This window comes from Rana temporaria, chromosome 5 (genome assembly GCF_905171775.1).
Source record: "Rana temporaria chromosome 5, aRanTem1.1, whole genome shotgun sequence".
NCBI classification, from domain to species: Eukaryota; Metazoa; Chordata; class Amphibia; order Anura; family Ranidae; genus Rana; species Rana temporaria.
Genome location: NC_053493.1, coordinates 266,078,408 through 266,104,749, shown reverse-complemented (window position 1 = coordinate 266,104,749; position 26,342 = coordinate 266,078,408). Strand labels below are relative to the sequence as shown.

The 26,342-nt window shown below is 42.8% G+C and overlaps 2 protein-coding genes across 3 annotated transcripts in view; both read left to right on the top strand.

The window, feature by feature from the left end:
- Positions 1-9,080, top strand: part of LOC120940782 (cytidine monophosphate-N-acetylneuraminic acid hydroxylase-like) — a 241,566-nt gene extending 232,486 nt beyond the window's left edge. The window contains exons 13-14 of the mRNA XM_040353817.1: positions 2,347-2,462; positions 6,376-9,080. Of these exons, the coding sequence (XP_040209751.1) occupies positions 2,347-2,462; positions 6,376-6,487 (228 nt within the window). The 3' untranslated portion in view covers positions 6,488-9,080. The remainder of the gene's footprint in view (positions 1-2,346; positions 2,463-6,375) is intronic.
- Positions 9,081-20,995: 11,915 nt separating this feature from the next.
- LOC120940780 (Y+L amino acid transporter 2-like) overlaps positions 20,996-26,342 on the top strand; it is a 45,457-nt gene continuing 40,110 nt past the window's right edge. The window contains exons 1-2 of one of the 2 annotated variants that reach the window (XM_040353815.1): positions 20,996-21,141; positions 25,223-25,747. In XM_040353815.1, coding sequence (XP_040209749.1) covers positions 25,303-25,747 — 445 coding nt within the window. In that variant the 5' untranslated portion in view covers positions 20,996-21,141; positions 25,223-25,302. Of the gene's footprint in view, positions 21,142-22,835; positions 22,982-25,222; positions 25,748-26,342 lie in introns of those variants that run through there. The other variant, XM_040353816.1, reaches the window with a different exon arrangement.

The following is a 26,342-nucleotide window of genomic DNA, read 5'->3' as shown; positions in this document are numbered from 1 at the left end:
ATACATAAACAACTTTTGCTATATGAATAAACCTTTAATAAAGGACACATTTTAACTAGAGCATAAAAAAGTTTAAAGTCGACTGTCTGGATTTTCTCTGTCTGACTTAAAGCGGAGTTCCGGCCACAATTTCACTTTTTAAATATAAATACCCCTGTAATACACAAGCTTAATGTATTCTAGTAAAGTTAGTCTGTAAACTAAGGTCCGTTTTGTTAGGTTGTTACAGCATTTAGACACTTTATAAAATAGAAATTGACTGGGGCCATCTTAAGTGTGGGCATCATGAAGCCAGACTGTATGACTTCCTGGATTTCAGCCTTGCAGATCTCGCACATGCTCAGTGCTGCACAAGCAGTGTAATAGGTTTCAGATCAGATTTCAGCACCTGTACTGTCCAAGTCACATGATTCTTCGAGACTGGGGAGTGCACAGACTCCTGGAAAGTTACACCCACTACATTCCCAGGAGTCTGTGCGGTGTAGGTTAGGAAGCTTAAGCACCTAGGTGCAGGAAGAGGGAAGATTAACTATTCTGCCTAGCAACAACACTTTAAAGGCATCTAAAAAAAAAAAAAAAAAAATTCTTAAAGGACTAAGACATTTTTTTAAAACTACTGATGTAATGTTATATTTATTGGTGGAACTCCACTTTGAGCTGGGTTCAGCAGGAACCAACAGACTTTGGGTGTGTACAGCTATCTGTTATAAGCTATCATAAAAAAGTATCAGTTCAGATGAAATGCGTAGGGCGGAGCCACAGCAGTGACATCATCACACCTGCTGGGGTGCTGGATGCTGCATTCTTGACATGCGCATTTGTTTTTTTTAGCATATGTGAGTAAGATGCTATAGCTCAGAATAAATAAGCGTTTTAAAAACGACACCTTAAACAATTTCACTTCCTTCTTTTGCGATATTTGCCTTATGTTTGATCAATGGATTACCTTGATATGATCTGCTATGGAGTGGTGGCTTAAGCAGCTGGCTGTGGGAATGGTGATTAAACTTCCATCCATGCATTCTCAGGATCTTTTCTTACAAGCATTGTTAGACCTCTTGTAATTTAGGTCTAACTTTCTGGTAAGCGGCTTTGAGTGTCACTGGTAGTGTTGGGCGAACGGTTTGAGCCGAGCAAAAGTTTGGCCCGAACATCGCATGGTCACCCTTTGGCGAACCTCCAAATTTGTGGGTAGCTTGGCGGGATGTTTGCCCACCGAGCTCCCCACAATGCTGCGCCTTTCACAATGCCTAGGGCCCTAATGGCCAACCGCTAGTCAGGTGCCAGGCTTTGCCAATTAGAGCACCAGAGCCTTGATTGGACAAAGTGATATGACATTTTCTTATTACGGCTCAGTGCTCATAGTCCTACCCCATACTATAAAAGGTAACTTCCCGTAGGAAGCTTTTGCATTGTGTTGTAGAGATGGATAGAGCAGGGCTCAGTTTGCTACTAACGAGTTAGTGTGTTTACTTATTGTGACTTATTGTGAGTGTAGAGTTTTAGTGTAGTGTTAGTATAGTGTGTGAGTATAGTGTCAGTGTAGTGTGTTAGTGTAGTGCAGCATTTAACACAGCTTTACATAACATTCGATTCAGAGTGTCAATCCTCAATTTAAACTGCACCAAACACCACTTTTCATTCAAAAAAGTGCATCCAATCACACATTTCCTAGTTTCTATTACATTTGGGTAAAAACGTTTTACCATTAGGTCTCCATACAGCTGGTTGGGATAATGCAAGATCTATCAGCTCCACCCCCACCTCCTCCTCCTCCATGCCCTCCTTTGCTGGATTGTCCTATGAACCACCAGTATCCCCCTAAGTGTTCAAGGGGCCAAATCAACAAGTCAGGCTAACAGATACCATGCAGTGCTTCAGCTGTTCTGTCTAGGGGACAGATGCCACACCAGAGCAGAGATTCTTTAAGCTCTGCAGGGGCAGGCTCAGATGTGGTTCACGCCACGGAAGCTTGAGCCAGGAATGGTGGTGTGTAATAATGGCACCAACCTTCTGTCTGCCCATCGACAGAGAAAGTTGACACATGTGTCATGCCTGGCACATATACTCAATCTTATGGTGCATTACAGTATTATCAGCGTTTTCCAAATGACATGGATCAGTTCTGCACCTCTGGCATGCAGTAAAATGTGACATCCAACTGTCTGTTTACACCCCTGTGGGGTAATGGTGCATTTTGTTGTAAATTCAACACCAATCAATCCAATATTTTGAACCAAATCATCTTATATTTAGTATTTCTGCAGATGTTAAGACTACATTCTGATTTTTACAAAAACATTTTCAAAGCCATATTTAAAACATTTATGTTTTATTTTATGACAGATAAGAAGTAGAGCTACTGTCATGAGACATGTTGTGAAAAATGGCCTACTCTGGGATGATTTATACATTGGATTTCAAACACGAATTCAGAGGGACCCAGATATCTACCATCACCAGTATGTTTCTGATTTCTCTTTTCCAGATATTTGTACATTTTACATAGTTCCTAACTGTCCCTGATTTGAAACAAAGTTCCTACTCATTTTGGTCTGATCTGTATACGTAGTTGTATAAAAAAAGCACTTTTTATCTCTCAAAAAGTGTTTCCCAGTACTAAACCTTTCATCCAGTTTCTAAACTGCTGTATTTGTAAATATCAAAAGCCAATATAAGGAATAGTAGTGATAAAAAAAAAAAAAAAAAAGCACTTGTGGGTTTAGCCAATCATTTTTTTTTTTTTTTTGTATAATTCTCTTTTAATCACCTAAAGACCAGCCACCACAGTTGTACTCTGCAGTTTGGCTCTCCTAGGAGAATCACTGTCATGCCGCTGAAGCCGAGGCACATGGCCATCGGCCGCGATGTCCGCCAGCCACTCATGATCGCTCTTGAGAGAGACAGAATGGGGATCTGTCAATGTAAACAGACAGATCCCCGTTCTGTCAGGGGAGGATAGACAGATCTGCCGTTCCTAGTGATTAGGAACAGCGATCTGTCTCCTCCTCCAGTCACTACACTGCCCCCACAGTTAGAAATACCTTCATAGACTTAATCCCTTGATCGCTTCCCTGCCAGTGACATTTATACAGTAATCAGTGGCTATTTTTAGCACTGATCGCTGTACAAATGTCACTGGTCCCAAAAAAGTGTCAAAAGTGTCTGATCTGTCCACCGCAATGTCGCAGTCCCACTAAAAATCACTGATCACCGCCATTACTAGTAAAAAAATAATAATAATAAAAATGGCATAAATCTATCCCCTATTTTGTAGACGCTATGGGCCAGATTCACAGAAGAAATACGCCGGAGTATCTACGAATACTGCGGCGTATTTTCAAATTTGCTGCGTCGTATCTTTAGTTTGAATCCTCAAACCAAGATACGACGGCTTCTGGCCTCGATCCAACAGGCGTACGGCTTCGTACGCCTTCGGATCGTAGGTGTAATATTTCGGCGCCCGCTGGGTGGAGTTCGCGTCGTTTTCCGCGTTGGGTATGCTAATTAGCTGTTTACGGCGATTCACGAAGGTACGCGCGGCGTCGCATTCTCTTACGTCGTCGCTAGTCGTCTTTTCCCGGCGTATAGTTAAAGCTGCTATTTCTTGGCCTATCTTTAGACTTGCCATGTTATAGTATGGCCGTCGTTCCCGCGTCGAATTTGAATTTAGTTTTTTTGCGCAAGTCGTCTATGAATAGGAAAGGACGTAACTCACGTCGACGTTCAAAAAATCACGTCGGTGCGACGTCATTTCGCGCAAAGCACGGCGGGAAATTTCAAAACGGAGCATGCGCAGTCGGTTCGGCGTGGGAACACGCCTAATTTAAATGATCCACGCCCCATTTGAATTAGGCGGGCTTGCGCCGGAGGGATTTATGCTACGCCGCCGCAACTTTACAGGCAAGTGCTTTGTGAATCAAGCACTTGCCGTAAAACTTGCGGCGGTGTAACGTAAATGCTATACGTTACGCCGCCGCAGATGTACATGAATCTGGCCCTATAACTTTTGTGCAAACCAATCAATTTACACTTATTGCGATTTTTTTTTTTATATCAAAAATATTTAGAAGAATACATATCGGCCTAAACTGATGGAGAAAAAAAAAGGACATACATTTTGTTTGGGTACAGCATAGGCAATTGTCAGTTAAAGCGACGTATCGCAAAAAAATGGCCTGGTCATTAAGGGGGCAAACCCTTTCGGTCCTTAAGTGGTTAAAGGGGGAGTGGCATGGGGTGTGTCCTATGCCTACATACGTTTTCTAATAGGTGTCACTCGTTCCCATCTCAAAAAGTTGGGAGGTATGCATTTATCCATGTACTTTTTTGTATGATTGTGTACAAATTTAGCAATACAAACTGAAAATGGCAAAAAATGCATAAGGCCCCTTGCACTCTAAAGTGTATAGTTCCTGTGTGTTTAATCCTGGTGGTGTGTGTGTGTGTGTGTGTGTGTGTATGTGTATATATATATACATATATATATATATATATATATATATATATATATATATATATATATTGTGAATGGGGGTGATGGCGCTGCCTACCCCTATGTAGGAAACACACACACTAGTATCATAGTAGGGATTACCACACAATCTGTTGCTGGAAATCATTACTCGTGGACGGTCGCGATTTGTCAAGGGGAGCTCCGGAGCAACGCAGTTTTCGGGAAACCTGCACTATATGCCATACACCCCTGGCGGGGTAGTAGGATCTGGTGAGTGGGGACCCTTGTGGGGGCAGCACCGGAATCACTGCGAATCCACCATCTGTGGCATAGGAACACTTCCCCACTGCAAGAAGCTGCACCATAGAATTCCTGTTTGGAAGCAATAGAACTTTTTGTTACAGTTTTCTCATGGGACATTTCTTCACCTATGTGATTCATATTTGCTGTACTACATAGCTGTTGCTGTTTTTTTTGCTTTTTGGCATTTGGTTGTTTATATATTATTATTTCAAATTACTTGATATAAGGTGTATATAACACTGCACTGTTTGTGGCACATCTTACTTTATGGTTATTAGGTTTTTGTCACTTTACTATTGTGACTGGGATCGTGCCAATACTGCACATACCTATATTAGGGTTGGTATAGGTATACTTACATGTCACACTATTGCACTATCCATATCGTGTTTACTAATATTTCATCTGTGGAAGTTTTTGCACACTGAATATTTTTAACAGTTCACATAATAGCAGTTCACACTATAGGACTCTTGTTTAGGAGTCCCATCCCCCTACCTGTTTATAGGGGTACATGGGGGTAGGCAGCGCCATCACCCCCATTCACATATTTTTCACTATTTACACTATCCCTCTTGGGGGATTGCTTTTAGGGGGGGCAGCTTACATACAGGGGGTCTTGGCTTACATATTTTGGTCCTAAGCACAGGATTTATTTACTTTTTACTATATATATATATTGTAAGATTGGGGGTTGCTAACTCTTGTGGTATGCGTTTTTTCAGTGATTCACACCAGTCAGGAACTATGTTTTAAGGGCATGGTAGCCCATTTTTATTAAAAAGGCAAAAATAAAAAGTTCAATCAAAGGTTTCCCACGCAGGGGGTTCTTCTCCATCAAATGCAAACAGAAAATACTAGCTCACCTGGCTCTCTGTAGCAGTACTTCTGCATGTTATCCTGGTCACTCAGACCAGCGGACTCCTCAACATAGGCGTCTATAGCTCTGCCTCTTGCAGTTTCCAATGTTCTGGCTGTCTCCTACAACCTCTCTGATTTCTGGAGACCTCCTGTCTCTTTCTGTGGAGCTGTCTCCAACTGGGAGCCATGAGGTCTTAGCACACTCTCATTATAAGGGCTGTGCTCACCTGAGCACACACCCTGCTGGTAATCACAAAGTCTGGATACAGGGTTGGAGATTCCGTCCCACCCCAGACACTGTGGAATCTCCAAACTACAGAGCCCCATGACAAAGTACCAAAAACCTGGAGAAAGCTGCACCAGCAGTCTTCTCCGGTCCACATCTACGCTCTGTAGAGTTGCACCCAGCAAATGTGCACACCCTGTGTCCATTTTAACAGTTTTTATTGGGACAGAGCCTCGCTCTGCCACTATATATATATATATATATATATATATATATATATATATTTATATATATATTGTAAAGTGCTGCGTAAATTGACTAAAATATGTAAGTACCTATAATTAATATATATATATATATATATATATATATATATATATATATATATATATATATATATATATATATATATTGCTTGTACTATAGGTTTATTTGTGAGCACCTGCAAGGATCATGTTTGAATATGTACATTTTTTTAAATATAAAATTAGGTTTCTGCATTAACACCACTGATACCTATCTCTTCCAGATTCTGGAACCATTTTCAGATCAAGCTGCCCCTAACACCACCTGACTGGAATGCATTTTTGGAACACGAGAAACAAAGTGGGAATAATGCACAGAATTGCAGTGTAATGTAAATCATTACCAGAAAACATGTTACAACCTAAACTAGCAGCTGAAACCACTTTTAAACACAAATCTGCCAATGAATGCATATTAATCTCATGATAATCGGAAAGGTTCAAAAATTGAAATCTGATTTTCTCCTTTATAATTACTAAAAACGATATATAGTGAAAGTGCTCATCTAAGCAATCCATTCCATACACAGGGTTATTCGAAAGTTAAATGCTCACCTAGAAGTCCCATTCAATGCCACACAGCTGTATGACGTAGTCTTAAACATCTGCATATGAAGCTGTACAAGTTGCAGTTACTGCAGGTATTGCATCCCGGTGACCATAACAGAAGGCTCGAATTTTGCGCTGCAATTCTGCAGTTAATGGAAGATAACAATTTTTCCAAATTACAATTTTTTTCAGAAGAATCAATGTTTCACCCCTCTGGTAAGGTTAATCGATACGATGTAAGAATTTGAGAGGGAAAATCCTTGCATAGTTGTGAAAAATGAAAGAGATGAATATATTTTGCGCCATTTCTCTAAGTTTATGGAGCTTTTTTTTGAAGAAAAAAAAACTGACAGGAGTTTCATGCCTGGACTTGCTACAAAACTGGTTGTTTCCCCAACATCAAGAAGATTCAAATGACTTGATTTTCATGCAAGATGATGCCCTGCATCACCTTTATTTGGAGGTCTGGCATTATCTAAATGACACTAAACCAGGATGATGGATTGGAAGAGGTGGACAATATGATCATGTTCATCATCTGTGGCCTCCCAGGTCACCAGACCTTACCACCTGTAATTTTTATCTATGGGGGTACATAAAAGAAAAGGTATTAGTCCCACCTATCAAGATCTGAGAAATCAAATTGTTGAAGCTGTGAATTCAATAAATAGCGACCAGTGGATTCATGTCTGGCAAAAAATGGTCTACCATTTTTGGTGTTTGTTGCACAACAAATGGTACTCATGTTGACTCTTTAGAATCACTCGAACATTTGTAGGATAAAGTCCCTGCCACAGACCCTCCTTGGTGAACTTCAGAGAGACGCCTCTGCCACAGATAAATATCTAAGGTAGACTCTTGTTTACACAGAAAATTATAAATGGATTTGTTTTGATTAAATTTGTAACTAAACAGTTTTATGAATTGAAATGTCATATTCGACTAGTAATATACTTTTCTGTAATAAGATTATCTTAACAGAGCAATGTAAAATATTTCTCTTTTAAACATTACACTCAATGTTTTCTGATAATCTTTAATGTAATACTTGAACAAGAATTATGAGGGTCGAGCAAGTGCAACAGTGAAATTTTTTAGTTGTCAATTTTTTTTATTGGGTTTAAAGTAAAGAGAAAACAGTAGATACAATTGACAATAAAAGATTACAGAAAAATAAAAATGGTATCATGTAATAAGAGAGTATTTGAAACATAGAATAATCTAATAAATATTTGTAGATCCTGTGAGAAATATTAAAGGAATCATTAAGCAGGTTATAGTCAAACCAATCATGTTAGTCTATTACATTTGAACTCATATAAAATATTATAGAATATTATGATATAAACAGAACCGGATATAATTATGATATGAACTATAGCTATGGAGCAAATGTAATTTTAGCAATTAATCGGTTCAAAAACTGTCTGAAATAGGGGGAGAAGGATCTTATTCATGTTAATTATTAAAACAATAGGAGCAAAATTAGATATCGTATTTACATATTCACATTTACCATTTTGAATTTGTTTTTATTATGCTCAGTACAAAAACCAGTGTCCATGCAAGGTCTTGTCAGCCTGAGTGGCTCAGGGGAGAGAAAGTATACAGATAGCTCATGAGAAACAAACAGGATTAATTTAAAAAACATATCATGATTTAAGTAGATTTCCCACACATACACACATTTTGCACTTAATTATTTACATAAATTTTACTTTTCTCTATTAGGGATGAGATTTTGGTTTCACTGCTACCTTTATATAAAAGGAAAAAAATCTGTGCTGAAACCCTTAATAAATAAATAATAATGAAAAAATTAACACCAACGTGCAAACAAGAAAAATTGCAAAAATAAAAATAAATGATAAGTAAATCTTAAATCTTCAGTCAACCTACATATATTAAAAAATTGCGCTCCCACCTAGAAAATGTAAAATTATCATACAAACTCAAGTGACCTTCAACAATAGTGTTCATACAAAAAAATATATATATATAACGTGTAAGTTCATAAATACTAAAGGGTTAACACTGAAGATTCGTTCCAATAGATAAATATAAACAGACTCATGAATGGCAAAGTCCATATAAATTAAATGGGATAAGGAAAAAAATAAATAAAAAAAAAATGATAGAATTCAGAACATAGGGTTAAACCCTGATCATGGGCTAAAAAGTAACTTGAATCCATTTTCCATCTTGTTCATCTGACTTTATTCAGTCTCCATCTTATCATCTTACATTTCTTGTATACAATAATTACTTGGCTAATATTGAAATATTTTTTAAAAGGTATCAAATAAAATTTATTTTTGATAAGTTTTTTAGAATATGTATTGGTAAATTGGTGGAATGTATGCAATAAAGCCAAAAATCAGAAGAACTTTGTCCTGTGATTCTTATAGGTGATGTATCACTGCCCCGTAGGGATTGCTGTGTGTAGACCTGGGCCTTCCCCTGATTATGTTACAGCCAGTTACTAGGTGTTTTCACATGACAACCACACTCTCATCCACTCGTTATCCAATAATCAATCCAGGGGGTTTGTTTTTTTGGTATTTATTGTTGGAACTTGAATGTGAGAAGGGAATAGTGGAAAACCCAAACTGGAACTATTTACAAATGAGGACAACTCTCACTTGGCCTTTACCAGATTGAATGTAGTAGCAGACTCTCTGCTATACCATACTGCACTCATATGGGAGAAATACGTCCTTTGCTTGCTCTGGCAACAGACTTGATGAAACTATTTTATCTTCAGTATGCTCAATAGCATCCCCTTTGGCTGACACCCGTCCACTGACTCTACTAGCTGAAGGGATGGCCCTCACAGGACAGGCCCCATGACACAGATCTGTACTCACAGTAGGCAGAAACAAATCCTTCCCCGTGTGTCTCCCCTCCAGTCAGTTTTGCAGGACATCTGGGTTGTAGCTTTACTCAGATTCGGGCCCTCAGGTCGATCACCTGAGGCCGCATGGCAGCCTGTGCAGAGGAGGGGCAGCCGCCCCCTCCCTCCAGGACCCTGCTTTCCAGCTAAAAACCTTGAGCATATGTGCCCTTGGCATATATGTATAGTCACCCAGCATGCATTGAGACACTTTCCTTTGCCAATGACCAGGGCCTTAACTATGCCTATGCTCTCACTTGTCAGGTTCCCATCCACTGTCCAATATGCCCCGATCTTTTGGACCAGTGTGAAACATTTTTCATCACACAGGTTGCCTTTCTATCCATTCTGCTGACCACCATCAAGCTGTGGCATCCACCTGGAGCTGGCAGGTTTTTGGCAGCAGCCAGTACGCTCCCCCTCTGGGAACTATAGTCCTGTTGTGTTCCTGTAAAAGACAAACAAAACAACCTATCAGTCTAGCTAACTAAACATATTCTGCATTGTTCCACTTGGGAAACCATATGGCTAATAGGCAAAATCCCTCTCAAATACCAGGGTACTGACGCTTTCCTATTAGCTTAACCCACAAGGCAGGATGAAGAAGTGTGTAGTCCATCTGACTGATGTCTGCAGTGACCCTTTTTCTGCAGCATCGGGCCAACACATCTTTTCCTAGGGGCCAGCTGTCATTGCTGGAGTCTTAGCAATGGCTTGCCTACTTGTGGGCATTTATAGAAATTCTTCAAGGAAGCCCTTCTCTCTGGCGCCTCCATCCAAAGAGACAATGAGCCACTGCCCTTTTTTTCACATGGCAGCAACCTACACAAGATTGCTTTCAACAACTGTGTTGGCCCACGGGCCCAACGCTTCTTCGCAAAGTTTTTTTTAGTAATGAGGGGTTTATCCCCTCCAATTATCAACACCTGGCTCGAATAGGAGTTATTTTCTCCCGAATGGTGAAGCAACAGCAGCTTCAGTTTCCCCCTTCTTCCATTTGCAAGGATAGAAGGGAAGGGGATTTGGGAAAAGGCCCTTTAGCCCCAATAGCAACATAATGAATGTAGTAACTCTTCAGGCTTGACAGCCTCTTTCAAACTGACCAGGAACTTGACAGAGCTCAATAATAATGGTCAGGATGCGGGATCCAGACTATCTTTCCATCAGGACCCAGAATACTGATGTCTCAAGCTTGGCCTTTCTAATCTGGGCGACTGACCTCCGCACAATCAATGTATATCGATCTTCCTAGATTCCAACTCTCCTTAATGGACAGGAAGGTCTCCCATAACTGTGGCTTGGACTGATTCCGATGTGGCTTGGGGACATAAAGGAAAGTCCCAGACAGCTTTGTCACACCAAGCCTCCCACTTATTCTCGATTTCCTCTATTATCTCCCACGGAGCATAAGGATAATCATATCCATATTCCATGTAAAGAGAGAAAAACAGTAGGCAGGCGCCACTTGAGAAAAGCTGTATAATTTTAATAAATAATAATATCAAAACATTCAAAAGATTCTTTATAAAGGCATGGAAAAGTCCAGTGAGGTATCCATCTCCACTCAGATCAGCTGTCTCCAAAGGCAGTCTCTGCAATGCTGTGCCGTGTAAAGGGGAGCCAGTGTCCTGTCCGCCAGGTGACTTCCGGGTCTCGGGCGGCAACCAGAGCAAGGTCTGGGGCGCAACCTGTGAGTCTGGGCTGGATGCTGAAGCGCAGCCTGAGGCGGGATGGCGTCATGGACCGTGATGCAAGGCTTTTCGGTGCATGCTCAGTGAGGAGATGAGATCACTGCACGCACCTTTTTCAAGCTGATCTGTATTGGCTGTGGAACAGCCTTTTTATATGCTGGGGTGGTATCGCCACCTACTGGGGCTAAGTATAAGCGCACTCCATACACCAATGGAGGCTTACACTAGTGCTGGCAAGATATGTATGGGACAGATAAAGACCACTTTTAAAATATGTGATAGAACTAAGGAGGAGCATATAGATATATACATTAAATTAATAATACCCAAAAAATATATATGGTTATAATATGTTTAAAAACAATGGGAGAACAGATAAGATAAATAAAAGATTATTCTTTATAAGCACTTACATATGATAATCATAGTGATCCACTAAAAATATGTACTTATATATAAAGAGAAAATATATTTTATGCTTTTTTTGGGGAAAAAGGGAAAATAATGAGATATTAAATCATTCAATCTAAAAACAATCCAAATATTAATAAATATTAATAAAATTCTAAGATAATAAAAGTGAGGAATATTCATTGTATACGTATAAGGGCTACTACTTACTTTAGAATATAATTAGATGGATTTAAACATTTATAACAATTTATAACAGGGGAATATTGGGTGAGGGACAAACAGTTATGTATGCACGTGTTATATATGAGCTTGAGGACATCTACGCGGGGAAGAAAAGGAAGGGAAAAAAGGGAAGAAAGGGGGGGGTGGGAAAGAAGAGTCAAATAAGACGAATATTCTATTATTTAAAATATAGGGGTATGATTTATATTGAAAAGTACTTGCTATATCTGGAGATAACCTAACCACCCCAGACAAATATGTTAAGCACGTAAAAAACAATTTTCCACAAAAGAAAAAACATACACCCTAGGGGATTTTTTTAGCTGTGGTTCAGATTTTGTGCTTTATGGCCTTACTTGTCCTTGTCACCTCTTATATGTGGGATGTAATATATGACCCCTATGGCAAAGATTTGGAGAACATAGAAGAAAAATAGAGGTAGGCAAGGACAAACATAGTGTCCCCCGCCATTTTTCTGAATATCATCAGAAGTCCACTGATGGCTTTGAAGTCTGGGTTATCGAACAGATCCCCAATACTCTTTCAGAAGCAGAGAATAAACTTAAACTTGAATGAAAAAAAAAGAAAATCTCAGGAGATCTGCAGGTTTTGAAATACTAAGACCAGCCCGCCTGTCACCAACAACCATGCCACGTCTTACCAAGCAAGTAAACAGGTGTACCTGTGTGGCTGGTGAGTGTTTGTCAAAAACTACCAACTTTCATTTTTTTACTGTGTTCAGTTCTGCATACACAATAGATTCTTCACTCTTCCTGGTTGAATGGGGAACAATGATATGTCTATTAGCCTGCCCCTGGCAGAGCTAGGGTTGCCACCCATCTGGGATTCCCCCAGAAAGCCTGGGTTTTGAATCATGTGTTCAGGTTTTAGTCTGCCTTAAACCCAGATACATTCCTCAGACTGGACTGTGGCTCAGAGCAGGGCTTGACAGGGGTGATCAGGATGGGAGCAGAGGTGGAGGGTCGGGGAGTGGGTGACAGTGAGGTGAGCAGAGGACTCTCACATCTTTCAGGGCTGAGGAGAGAGTCGGGGGGGGGGGGGGGCCCACACCTTTCTACTACACACCACAGGTCTTTTACAACCCTCTCTCTAGATCTTAAAGGGTAAGTTCACCTTTACAGAAAAATCTGTAAGCTGAACTTACACAGAACACCCCTCCTCAATTCCCCCCCCCCCCAGTCCCGCTGACCTGGAGCACAGCGATCTCCTCTTCTGAGCCCTGTATTGCCGGCCTCACGGGTTTGGGGCTTAGAAACCCCCTAGGCTTTCACTCTTCTTCTTTCCTGCTGATAGGACAGGCTATGCAGGTTCTGATTGGTCGGTGCCAGGGTCGGCCCAAGATATTGTGCTGCCTGCAACCAAGAAATGCTGCCCCCCCCCCCCCCAAAATAAAAATCACGCCTACCAAAAAGCACACACATCCATTATTTTACATCATGATAACTAATGGGGACTGACTGGTCATGGCGGTCTACATGTATAGGAGTATAAAGAGGACCTGTCATGGCTCTATACATGTACTGTATATAGGAGTATAAAGAGGACCTGTCGTGGCTCTATACATGTATAAGAGTATAAAGAGGTTGTATACATGTATAGGAGTATAAAGAGGACCTGTAATGGCTCTACACATGTTTATAGGAGTATAAAGGGGACCTGTCATGGCTCTACACATGTATATAGGAGTATAAAGAGGACCTGGCATGGTTGTTTATATGTATAGGAGTGTAAAGAGGACCTGTCATGGCTCTATACATGTATAAGAGGTATAAAGAGGACCGGTCATGGTTGTATACATGTATAGGAGTATAAAGAGGACCTGTCATGGCTCTACACATGTTTATAGGAGTATAAAGAGGACCTGTCATGGCTGTATACATGTGTATAGGAGTATAAAGGGGACCTCTCATGGTTGTTTACATGTATATGAGTATAAAGAGGACATGTCATCCCTCTATACATGTTTGTAGGAGTATAAAGTGGACCTGTTATGGCTCTATACATGTATTTCAGAGTATAAAGAGGACTCGTTATGGTTGTTTACATGCATAGGAGTATAAAGAGGACATGTCATCCCTCTATACACTTTTTTTTGTTTATAGCGCAAAAAATAAAAACCACAGAGGTGATCAAATACCTCCAAAAGAAAGCTCTACTTGTGGGGAAAAAAAGGATGTAAATTTTGTTTAGGTACAACGTCGCACGACCACGCAATTGTCAGCTAACTCAACGCAGTGCCGTGTCACAAAAAAGAATGATAGAAGTGCATTATTTCTATTATTACATTGTTATATGAAATAGTTCAACTCATCATAATGCAGAATCAGTGGTACCCAGGGCTGGACTGGGACAAAAATTTGGCCCTGGACTTCATCCAGACTGGCCCACTTTGATAGGTCTCTCCCAGGGTGCCCGCACCCCCCCCCCCCGGCCACCCAAGCCCCCTCTCCCCCTTGACTAGCCACTAGCTGTTCTACTTTATTAGAGTAGAATGGCTGGTACTGGTACTCTTATAGGCAGTACCAGTGGGGAAGCTAGACATTATTTCAACCGGGGCAAAGAATCAGTTTGGTGCCCCCCCTTCATGGGACAAGATAAGGCAGAAGTGAGAAACTCCCAGACCATAGCTGTTGAGTTAGCTGTCTGTCCCCTCCTCCATGTCCCTTTGTTCCCCCCCTGCTCCTCTGGTCCTCCCCCTGCTTCTTTGTTCCCCCCAGGTGAGCGCTGCAGGAGGCAGAGGAGGTAAGCGCTGCAGGTAGGGAGAGACAGAGGAGCGGAGGGGGGCGGCGGTCCGCTGTCACTGAAGTCGGCCCACCGGGAAACTCCCTGTAGTCCCAATGGCCAGTCCATCCCTGGTGGTACCCCTAAATGTGTCACTGGTCAACGTCACCTGCCTTCAGATATGGATTGTCACTTGCCACACGTTGCAGATTGTCACTTGCCACAACGTCACCTGCCACACTTGCGGATTGTCTGGCGCTTCATTTAAATGCAAGACACCCCCTACCCGCCGAATTTGAATTCCGCCAGGTGATTTACGCTACGCCGCCGCAACTTTACAGGCAAGTGCTTTGTGAATAAAGCATTTGCCTGAAAAACTTGCGGCGGCGTAACGTAAATGAGATACGTTATGCCCGCACAGAGATACGCCGATCTCTGTGAATCTGCCCCTAAGAGGGGATATGATCAACATGTCCATATAGTGAACTTGGTGTTGAGTTATTTACTTTACGATCAACACAAAGGGCAAGGGGGCACTCTTTACATCTAGAAGAAAAAAGAGATTTTACCTCCAAATACGGAAAGGATTCTTCACAGTAAGGCTCCATTCACACCTAGGCGTTTTAACGCCTGAAGCCCGACGCTATTGCAGCCTAAAATACGCTGGAAGGGTGATTTAACATTGTTCTCTATGGAGATGGTTCACATCTCTACGCCGAACGCCGAAACGCCGTACGCCTGAAGCTCAAAACAAGTCCCTGACCCTTTTTTTCAGGCGGCTTCGGCGTTCGGCATAGCCGACAATGTGTAAATCACCCCTCCAGCGAAAACAAGGTTAAAAAACGACGCGTTTTGTCGTGGAAAATCGCGGTACAAAACCCTGCAATTTGTCTTGGCAAATCGCGGTACAAAACGCCGCGCTAAGGTGTGAATGCAGCCTAAGAGCTGTGAAAATGTGGAAAAGACTCCCTGCAGAGGTGGTTCTGGCCAGCTCAGTAGATTGCTTTAGGAAAGGCCTGGATTCTTTCCTAAATGTACATAATATAACTGGGTACTAACTAGGGTTGTCCTGATACTTTTTTTCAAGTACTCGCCGATACCGAATACCGATACTTTTTTTAAATGTCATGTGACAGTGGCGGTATTTTTTTTATATTTTTTTTACAATTGTTTTTTTTTTTTTACAGTGATTTGTTTTTTGTCAGTAAATTGTCAGTGTGTTTGTTTTATTTTTATTTTTTTATTTACATTTTATTTTTATTTATTTTTTTAAATATTTATTGCAATTTTTTTTTATCAGCCCTGTTGGCGGTCTTTGGTGAGATATCAGGGGTCTTAACAGACCTCTGAAATCTCCCCTTTAAGACAGAGAAAGGGACTAAGGACATAGATTCCCCAGTCCCTTTCTCTGCAGCCTCAGCTGAAATGAATGGAGGGAAGCTCCTCTCCATTCATAAACTGAAGCATTGTAAACACAGGTTACAATGCTCTGTTATGTGAATGGACAGAGTCAGTGATCACTGACTCTGTCCATTCGAAAAAGGTAGGAGCCGGGTTTAGCAGCTCCTACCTCCGCTCTCCATCCTCACAAATTGAGGGGGGTCATCGGCACGGACGGGGGGGAGAGAAGAGCGACACGGACGGGGGGGAGAGAAGAGCGACACGGACGGGGGGGAGAAGAGCGACATGGACGGGGGGGAGGAGAGCAGCACGGACGGGCGGGAGAATAGCGGCACTGACAGGGGGAGAGAAGAGCGGCACGGACGGTGGGGAGAATAGCGGCACTGACAGGGGGAGAGAAAAGCGGCACGGAGCACGGGGGGGAAGGAAAGACTGCATGGAGCACGGGGGGAAGGAAAGACTGCACGGAGCACGGGGGGGAGGAAAGACTGCACGGAGCACGGGGGGGGAAGACTGCACAGAGCACGGGGGGGAGGAAAGACTGCACGGAGCACGGGGGGAGGAAAGACTGCACGGAGCACGGGGGGAGGAAAGACTGCACGGAGCACGGAGGGAGGAAAGACTGCACGGAGCACAGGGAGAAGACTTGCAACTCCCCTGCCTGCCCAGGTATCGGGTGAGGCATCGGAGCATTTCCCCCGAGTACAAGTACTCTGGGAAATGCTCGGTTTCGGTACCGATTCCGATACTAGTATCGGTATCGGGACATCCCTAGTACTAACATTTATAGGTAAGTTAATCCGGGGAATATCCGATTGCCTCTCGGGGGATCAGGAAGGAATTTTTTCCCCTGCTGTAGCAAATTGGATTGTGCTCTGCTGGGGTTTTTCGCCTTCCTCTGGATCAACTGTGGGTATAGAATTGGGTATAAGGGATTGTATGATATTTTTTATATATTTTTTTTATGGTTGAACTGGATGCACTTGTGTCTTTTTTCAACCTGACTAACTATGTAACTATGTAAGTTGGAACGATAATTCTCCCACTCTACAAATTTTGGTCCGGCCGCACCTAGAGTATACTGTTCAATTTTGGGCACCAGTCCTCAGGAAGGATGTACTGGAAATGCAGTAGAAATCGAACTCCCTCCTCCCTTATTTTCAGGAATTCATAGGCTTATACTTCAAACAAGCTATTCTCTCAACAGAGAAAGCAGAACCAAGCTAGGTCTGAAAAAAAACAGCTAATGCTGGCCTGGCAGGATGTTGTTGTATCGTAAAACTCTCAATTCAGAGAACCAGCAGATACCAGTCGTAAATATCTTAAGCCTAAACAGTGGAAAAAGTATGGGAGTTCAGCATGTTTCATAACTTCTAAAGTAAAAATAGCACAGCCATAATATGGACATATTTAGTTTCCTCAGATAATTTGTAACGTTTCAAGTCCAGACACTCCTATGTCAGATAATATGGGAAACCACTGGAACCCCTTATTCCTCTTAGGTAAACTAGACATTGGAGACCTGACGTGTGTACTTATTTTAAAGCAAATGTCACGCTGATCAATAATATGGATATTCACAGTCTGTTAACATTAGAGATGCAGAGATATGAAAATGTATCACAAAGTGTACTTGGGACATGGTCATGAATGTAGACACCTCCTAGCAACTAACCCCTAAACAAGATGACCAGACGATTGGTCACTGGTCGCTGTCAACACCCCTTTGATCTGACAGAAAAGAGGAGATGCCAAGACAATGGGCAGTTCTTCTTTTAACATCCAAGCAGGAACATCTACCAAGTTTGAGAACCAATTACCCGAACTCTGATCAAACCTTGGACATTAATTGCAAGTATTCTTCTTCCCCAATTCTACCTTACTTCTTTGTGGCTGTATATTGTTGTTATTGCTTTTGCAACATCTTTTTTCTGTAAATGTTTTATTTGCACCAACTTTGCCCTTTTCATAATAAATTCTTATGATGAAAAGTGTTAACATTGTCTTTAAAGCTCTTAATGCAAGCTATAAAGGAACCTGCCTCTGGAAGAGCGCTAGTGTTGTAGAGTAAGGCCTCTGAGCAGACCTACCTGTGGTGGCAGTGTGTGTTGCAGACGCTTATTCTAAAATTATAATTGGTATTGCTAAACTCACAAGTCTCTCCTGGCACAGGCCTTTTAAAAACAGGGGTGGTGGCAGTTAAAGGGTTATTTGCATAATTAGCCCAGTGACAAACGCTCTCAGACTGCTGGCACTGGAAAATCTTTATGCTGGGCGCAGCTGATAGTGTCATTGTTACGTAAGTGACAGTGTGGTGTGAGGTTGGCCGGAACTTCCTCGCAAGTTAGCGAGGAGGGCAGGGATCTGACACACACTCGTCACACACCTCACCAAAGCAAACCAGGAAAAAAACGATTGGGCTTCACATGCCCACAGCAAAGGGATGCCGCAAGAGGAGGACAGAGCGAGAGGAGGACAGAGGGACTCCGTGGGAAGAGGACAGAGAGGGACGCCGCGGGAGGAGGACATAGAGGGACACTGCAGGAGGAGGACAGAGAGGGATACGGTGGGAGGAGGACAGAGAGGGGATTCTGCGGGAGGCAGTAGTGTATTTAGTTTTTGTGCTGCCCTAGGCCTGACTAAACTTGGGCACCCCCAAATTTAAATATGACCCATCCCTTTCTGTCAAGGCCACACCCCTTGCTGTTTAAGACCCACCCTGAAATTTGAGAGGGGACACTAGTTCTGAGGGCCTGGGGGAAATGGATTCCCTTAATTTCACTTCCTGTTTGGCTATGGGACAGGAAGTGAAGGAAAATCTCTGCAATGAGACAGGGATGGTAAAAGTTAAACTGACAGGGGCTATACTATATCCCTCCCTTACTCTAGCCAAAATAAAAATAAAAGTGTTGCATATAGTTCTACTTTAAACACAAATTTTTGATTATTTTATAGAGAGGACTAAGAAGATATAACCATGCCAATGGTGAAGCAGAAAACATATAGCATAGTGAGAATGGTTTGTGGTCCAGGATGATAGGACAGTCAAAATTAGAAGCGGCACCCCCCCCCCCCCCCCCGCCTCAGTTGTGGAATGCCGACCGGAAGCAGTGCGGCCGCTTTATGGGGGCGCTAGACTAATCAGCCTCTCAGCCCAGTCCACCCCATAAAGTGTAGCACAAGTTGGCGGGGACTTTTTCCGTGCTGCCCCCCTGCAAAGTGCTGCCATTGGCTTGGGACTTGTTGGCCTAGGTCAGGATACAGCATTGGCAGGAGGAGGACAGAGAGTGATGCTGCAGTGGAGGACAGAGAGGGATGCCGCGGGAAGAGGACAGAGGGATGCTGCGGAAAGAGGACAGAGGGACGCCATGGGAGGAGCATTGCTCCCTCTATGGTGGTACGGGTACAGCATGGCTCCCTCTATGGTGGTGCGGGTACAGCATGGCTCTCTCTCTGGCTTCCCCCTGCACAGTCCTCTGTTTTTCTCTTCTCCTGCCGGGTTCCAGGTTCTCTCCCCCTTCAAGAGTGCATGCACGCAAGGGGAGTGTAGCCTGCTGTCTGTAGATAAACTGGGGAGGCACATCTTCCAGGACTACATTTTCCATTATGCCCCCCCACCCCAGTGTCTTTCGATTAGCCCTCTGCTGTGGCCAATGGGGAGGGAATGAGAGCGGGCAGGAAGTCGTGGGGAACCTGATTAGAACTGCTCTCTCTCTTGTCCTATTCAGCTGACAGGAGAAAGGAGAGGGGGTGAGCAGGGGAGATACACAGACATTGCCGCTGGCAAACAGAGCAGGGTAAGACACCACCGCTTTGCCAGGGGGGCAAAGGCACCCACTACTACTGCTTCCTGGTGTCACCCGGATGCGGTCCGCCCCCCCCCACACCCCTATAGCGATGCCAGTGCCACTGGATTCAGATGTAATCCCCTGATGGCGGCCCAGCATGCGGGAGCCGGGTGCGGGGGCTTTTTTCATGGGGGGCACTTTTTTCGTGGGGGGGCAGATTTTTTGGTGCCCCCCCCCCGCAAAGTGCCACCCTAGGCCTGGGCCTTGTCGGCCTCGGCCAAAATACAGCACTGCTCTGCAGCACAGAGTAAAGAAACCTGTGGTAGTGGCTGTGCCCTAGGTGGCAGTGCACACTAGGTGGCAGTGCGCCCTAGACGGCTGCCTAGTACGTCTAGTGGTAGCACCGACCCTGTCCTTGCCAATCATTTAGGACAGTAATGAGACTACTGGGTTTGATGACATCTAGTCTGAATGCATGCAATGGGCTTTGAAAGTTGTTGATAAATGTTGGATCTAGTTCAGAGGAATGTTTCAGAATGGGGTTAAAAGGTCAAACTGGCAGTACTTTCACTTTGTAAAGGGAGACAGATTGACACTTAAACAAGTTCATGGCTGTTTAGTACTCTTTACACGTGGCTGAATGAGGCTTAATAACTATCTTACACACCAGACTGACACCTTGAGCCTTATGCTGGAGAATAAATAACAGTTCCAGAGACAAGTATTTTTTTGTTTGTAAATCAGTAAACAGCTATATAGACCCTGAAAAAAACAAATGCCTAAACAAGTAAAAGAGAACGCTGACACAGCCTGGAGAATAACAACTAAACGGGATAAGCCACATGGAAAAAAAAAAAAGGATTGCAGGGGAGATATATATATATATATATATAAATGAAAATCACAGATTTTGGAAATGTTCTAAATAAGTCAAAGTTAATCTGAAAGTACGAACTTTAACCTAGTAGATAACGATTTCTAGTGTAAAGTCATTTTTTAGCCCAGACTATCTCTAGTACAACCCTCTACCTAAATTTTCGAGCATACATGGGGAACGTGTACTACCATTATATTAGTTATATATTTTGCAACAAATAGCACATGGACAGGACAAAGGTTAACTTCAAAGGGTTGAGGTTAGCTTGTGGAGACCGGTCACACTATTCATAAAGTGGGCTTCAATTCAATTCTTTCAGTTCACGGAACTGCTTTACTTTAAATAATCACTGTGAATTTGGCAGACAGGAAGGTCAGCTGCTCATCACTAGAGGATAGCCTTCTTCAGACACAGTAAGTATATATACAGTAAAACCTTGGTTTGAGAGAAACTTGATTTGAAGGGGTTTTGCAAGACAAGCAAACATGTTTAATACATTTTGACTTCATATACAAGCGATGTCTTGACATACAAGTAGTTTTATGTCACAACTGAGTATAAAAGGGAAGAGAGGCGCCCCTAAGTGTAACAATACAGTTACATTTAGTGAAGGTGCAACATTTAGAAACTCACATGGTTGATGATTAAAACAGGCACATCTAAGTATGCATGCATCCAGGGTAAAGCTGTCCACATAGACCATCCTCCGCACCCCCACTGACATCATCCCTTCCACGCTGCGCTCCACGAGAGGTTCAAGCCTCGCTTTCAGATCGCTCTACTGCAGAGTAGTCTTCCCGGTCACGATTGCAGACAGCTTTACCCTGGATGCCTGCATATTTAGATGTGCCTCTTTTAATCATCAACCATGTGAGTTGCTAAATGTTGTACCTTCATTAAATGTAACCATATTGCTACACTTAGAGGCTCCTCTCTTCACTTTTATACTCTCTAGCAGCTCCTGCTAGGATTTTGCATCTAATCCCCTTGTGGAGGCTGCCATTAGTGGATGGACATTTTATGGTTACACAACCTATCACATTGCTATAATCTTTTTATATGGACTATAAAATCTCAATATTGGTCAGCCTTTTTTTAAATGTCAAGATGAGTGTTATCTGGGGACTCCAAAAGTTTCGCTGGAACTGATGATTAATCATTAAAGGGGTTGTAAACAAACAAAAAAAATTAACAAACATGTTAGACTTACCTCCACTGTGCAGCTCGTTTTGCACAGAGTGGCCCCCGATCCACGTCTCCTGGGGTCCCTCGGCAGCTGTCTCTGGTCCTCCCCACAAGAACTCCACTCGTTCATGCGAGCTCCCTCGCATTGTGTGGAGTTCTTGCGGGCGTGCTCCCGTGATACAGCGAGCGGCCATAGCCGCTCAGTGTATCACTCGGCCCCGCCCCTCGGCGCATAGAATGCATTAAGGTGATTCATTTTTTCCCTTTACAACCCCTTTAAGGTTCTATAGAGGTAACTTAGGAAATAGCCATTTGTCCAAAATATGCTGTTTACCACTTATGGACCGCCCGCCGTTGTTATATGTCGGCACTTTGAAGGGGAATATTGTTGTTATGGCAGAAGCTAGCTGCCATAACCCCAGTATCCTCTTCTTCAGCGGGTGGTCTTCTTTCAGATAAAAGTGGTCTCTGCAGGGTGGGTCATATTTAAATTAGGAGGTGTTTTGAACTGTTGCAAGGAGATTACCACTCTCACAAAGAGAACAGCGATTGTCAACTTCAGGTTAAAGGTGAAGAACAGACTTACAACCCTTATAATTTGCTCCATGCTGTCTTTCAGCAACTTCAACAGAGACTTAAATTTGTGATTTAACGAAGGTCCCTTGAACACCATGATTTTGGTTTCATCAGTAATGATTGCCTCTGTGGACATTTTTTTGGTTGTACCAATCAGTGCCGACTGTGTCTCTGCAGATGTGTTTCTGGTTCTGTCGGTACAGTAGTGATTTTGTCTTTGTGGACTTGTTTCTGAGTGTGTCAGTACAGTAGTGATTGTGTCTTTGTGTCTGGTTGTACCAGTACAGTTAAAGTCAACACTTGGAAAGCGTAGGGAAAGGGCATAACCCCTGTAATGTTTATTTTTGCCTTTGTCCCATTGGCAAGATTTACCTTCACTTCCTGCTCAATAGCCAAAAGAGTAACAAACAGAAAGTTGCACAGTTATGAACAGGGGAATACCAGCAGGCAGAGCGGAGTCCACAGAGTGTGCCCAAAACAACACGCAAATAGGTAGGTAAAATAGAAAAATAGTCGGCAACTCCAATCCGTAAGAAATATTTATTGGCACATATAGGAAAACAAAAAATCAAAGCCAAAAGAGTGAGAGGAAATCACTGAAAATTAAGGGAATCTCTTGGGGACCCCGAGGTTAACAGAACTAGTGTCCTCATTGGAAGATTTCCCCTTCATTACCTTTCTGGGGGCAACCCAAAATTTGGGGTTTTCTTTTGACTTTTGCTTTTTAAATAAGGTTAAACATAACGAATAGAGAGGGTAAATCACTCTAATGGGAGCACAGATGTTGTGTAGCACTACCCCCGGAGGAGCTGCTGAATTATATTTTGGTCCTGCCGTTACCTTACCGTTCACCACATTCGTCTTGAGGGTCCTCCTTGAAGAGTTATTCACAAATGTTTGCACCAACACTTAGCCTTTTTTCTTCCAAGATTTCATTAAAGAAACTCAGATAGAGGGGTGGAGGGTTAGGTGAAATTGAGGTATCTTGTTTGCCGATCACGGGTACGTTCTTAGATCCAGAGGACAAACCGTTTCCACACTAGATTCAGCAACCACCGGATAGGCCTCTCTCATTGACCTAGCAGCCGGTGCGAAGCTCGTTCAAAAGTCTCTGCCACAGACTTGATGAGTGTAGTCGAGTCGTTGCACAGTCCTCTGCCACAGGACTGTGTAACCACACACTTAGCAAAGTTCCAAATACACAGCTACACAGTACCAGGATCTTTCAGCCAGCCGGCAGCACTGTGTGGTAAATTGGCCAGGATGCGTCCTCTAATTGAGTCTCCAATTGTTTGGCTTCTTCCCGCAGGCAAGACAGCACAGGACCACCCCTGGACCAGTAGGCCCCAGAAACTCCTGGGCCTACTCTCAGCAGCGGAGCCTCAGGCCAGCAGGCCCAGTGACCAGAAAAACTGCTAACACATCCCTGAGGCCAGGAGGGCCATCAGGTCAGGATCGGAAGAACAAGCCAGAACGGTGTCTTTCCCTTAAGTACCCTCTCCCAGAATGCACTGCGGCGGAGACCACGCCCACTGGGCTGCTTCTGGGCAAAGAATACTCAATACACCCAGCCTGCTGCGTTTCCAACCTTGACCTGTGGTGACAGCGTCACCTACAGTCAAGTGGAAAATGTGCAACGCAGCTGAACTGGGACAGAAACCAATAATTTGACATAATCATTCTGAGCTAAACTACAGCTCAGATAACTTAAATCTACAAATAGCGCCTACCCAACATGAGCAGGGCGCTACACAGAGAGCAAAAAAAAACGGGAAGCTTTTTGCCCTCTTTTAGTTGTGTCAGTACAGTACTGATTCTGTGTTTGTACAGTATATTTCTAAATGTGTCAGTTATGTATCAACTGTGTTTCTGTGGAGACAGTTTACTTTTTGTCAGTACTGTACTGGTTGTGGCTGTACAGAAATTTTGTCTGATTGTTTCAGTTAATTCTTTTGTGTCTACTTTTTCCAATAGTTGGTAAATTCCTTTTTTTCAATATTGTTCACTAAATAATATTTAATATAAATGAGTAAGCGTGATGGGGGGGGGGAGTAGCATGTGGGTAGCACAGGGGCTTAGCATTTAATACATCTGCCTTCCTGGACTAGGGTCATCAGTTTCAGCCCCCGTTCACATCCGCACATTTGACATGTCAAATCGCAGCCTATTGCCGGAAAAGCATTGTCACAATCGGTGTGACGCTGACTTTGCGGCACCGCGCCGATTTCCAAAAGTAGTTCCTGCACTACTTTTGGCGACTTCTGGGGTGATTTCAATACACATCTGTACATGAACCCGTACAGATTTGTTTCAAATCGCCCCGGACTCGCAGTGAAATGCGGGTTCTAAATCGTGCAAGTTCAGCTGAACTCTCCTGATTTCAAACTCCTGTTCAGTGTGAATGTACCCTGAATCTCAACTATGACACAACCTGCATGGAGTTTGCATGTTTTTCCTGTTCTTGCATCAGTTTCTTCCCACACTCCAAAGACATGCTGGCAGGTCAGCTAACTCCTGTCTAATTTGGCCGTAGTACTGTATACATGGGAGGCAGTTGGCTGCAATAAATAAATAAATACATTTTTCTTGTGGGTGGGACATCATCAAGTAGCTGGCTTAGGGAATAAAAAACATAGAAATTTGGCCCCGATTGTACGTGCCTCTAAGATACTGATGTTTTTGAAAGTAAAACCATTAATAAATATGTATTTACTCCTTTCATTGTTATTTTAGGCTTTCCCTGCATCAGAAGAACATACTGCAGTCTGGGTGTGTTATAGTTGTCTATTGTGACAAAAACGCACAATTTAAAAATGAAGGGCAGCTCAGAAGATATTTCCACGGATGTAGTGCAGCTGAAAAGGGAGATGTCACTTCTCCATGCAGTGAGCATGGTTATTGGGAACACCATTGGAGCAGGAATATTTGTTTCAACAAAGGGAGTCCTTATGTACAGCGGTTCTTATGGATTGTCACTCATTATCTGGGTGCTGGGAGGAATATTTTCAGTAATTGGATCGCTCTGCTATGCTGAACTGGGAACAACAATTACTAAGTCAGGCGGAAGTTACATATATTTAAAGGAATCATTTGGAGGATTTGTGGCCTTTTTATATCTATGGAGCTCCATGCTAATAATCTCTCCTGCCAGTGAAGCTATTCTGGCTGTGACATTTTCCCAGTACCTCACTCAGCCATTCTTCCCAACATGTACTCCTCCTCAGTCTGCAGTGTTCCTACTTTCTGCGGTATGTGTGGGTGAGTCGCTCAGTGTTCTATTACTAATCATAGAGGTGCATTATATTTGATTCAAGTGAATAATGGCACTAATCTGTGCTGAGTACCATGCATGTTTCATTACTAACTCAAGTGAACAGTACAGGGAATATTTACAAACCAAAACGGATGCTTGTTTTATCTTATTTCAACCATCTCTTTATGAGCCTGCAATTATTTTTTTTAATCCAACAAAAAAGTTTTTATTGATGAAAAGGTGGTATAAAACGTATGACATTCAACATTTCACAGCAAAACCAAGAATACATTTCTCATATATCGATCACAGCCGGGCACTACAATCACTGGGCATTCCTCCCTCCCACCATAGTACACATTTGCCCGAATTATAACATTTATCCCACATTCACTCCCAGCAATCTATCCATAACCAGATCCACCGGTGAAAGCCCAGCCTGCAATTATTAAAAAAAAAAAAAAAAATCAATTATCCTTTCTATCATTTGCAGGAGCATTCCACTCCTTCATAATGCTCAAAGCAGTGTGCTTGTAGAGAACCCATGTGCCGGTTTAAGGCCTTGTACACACGGCCGAGAAACTTGATGGGCAAAACACG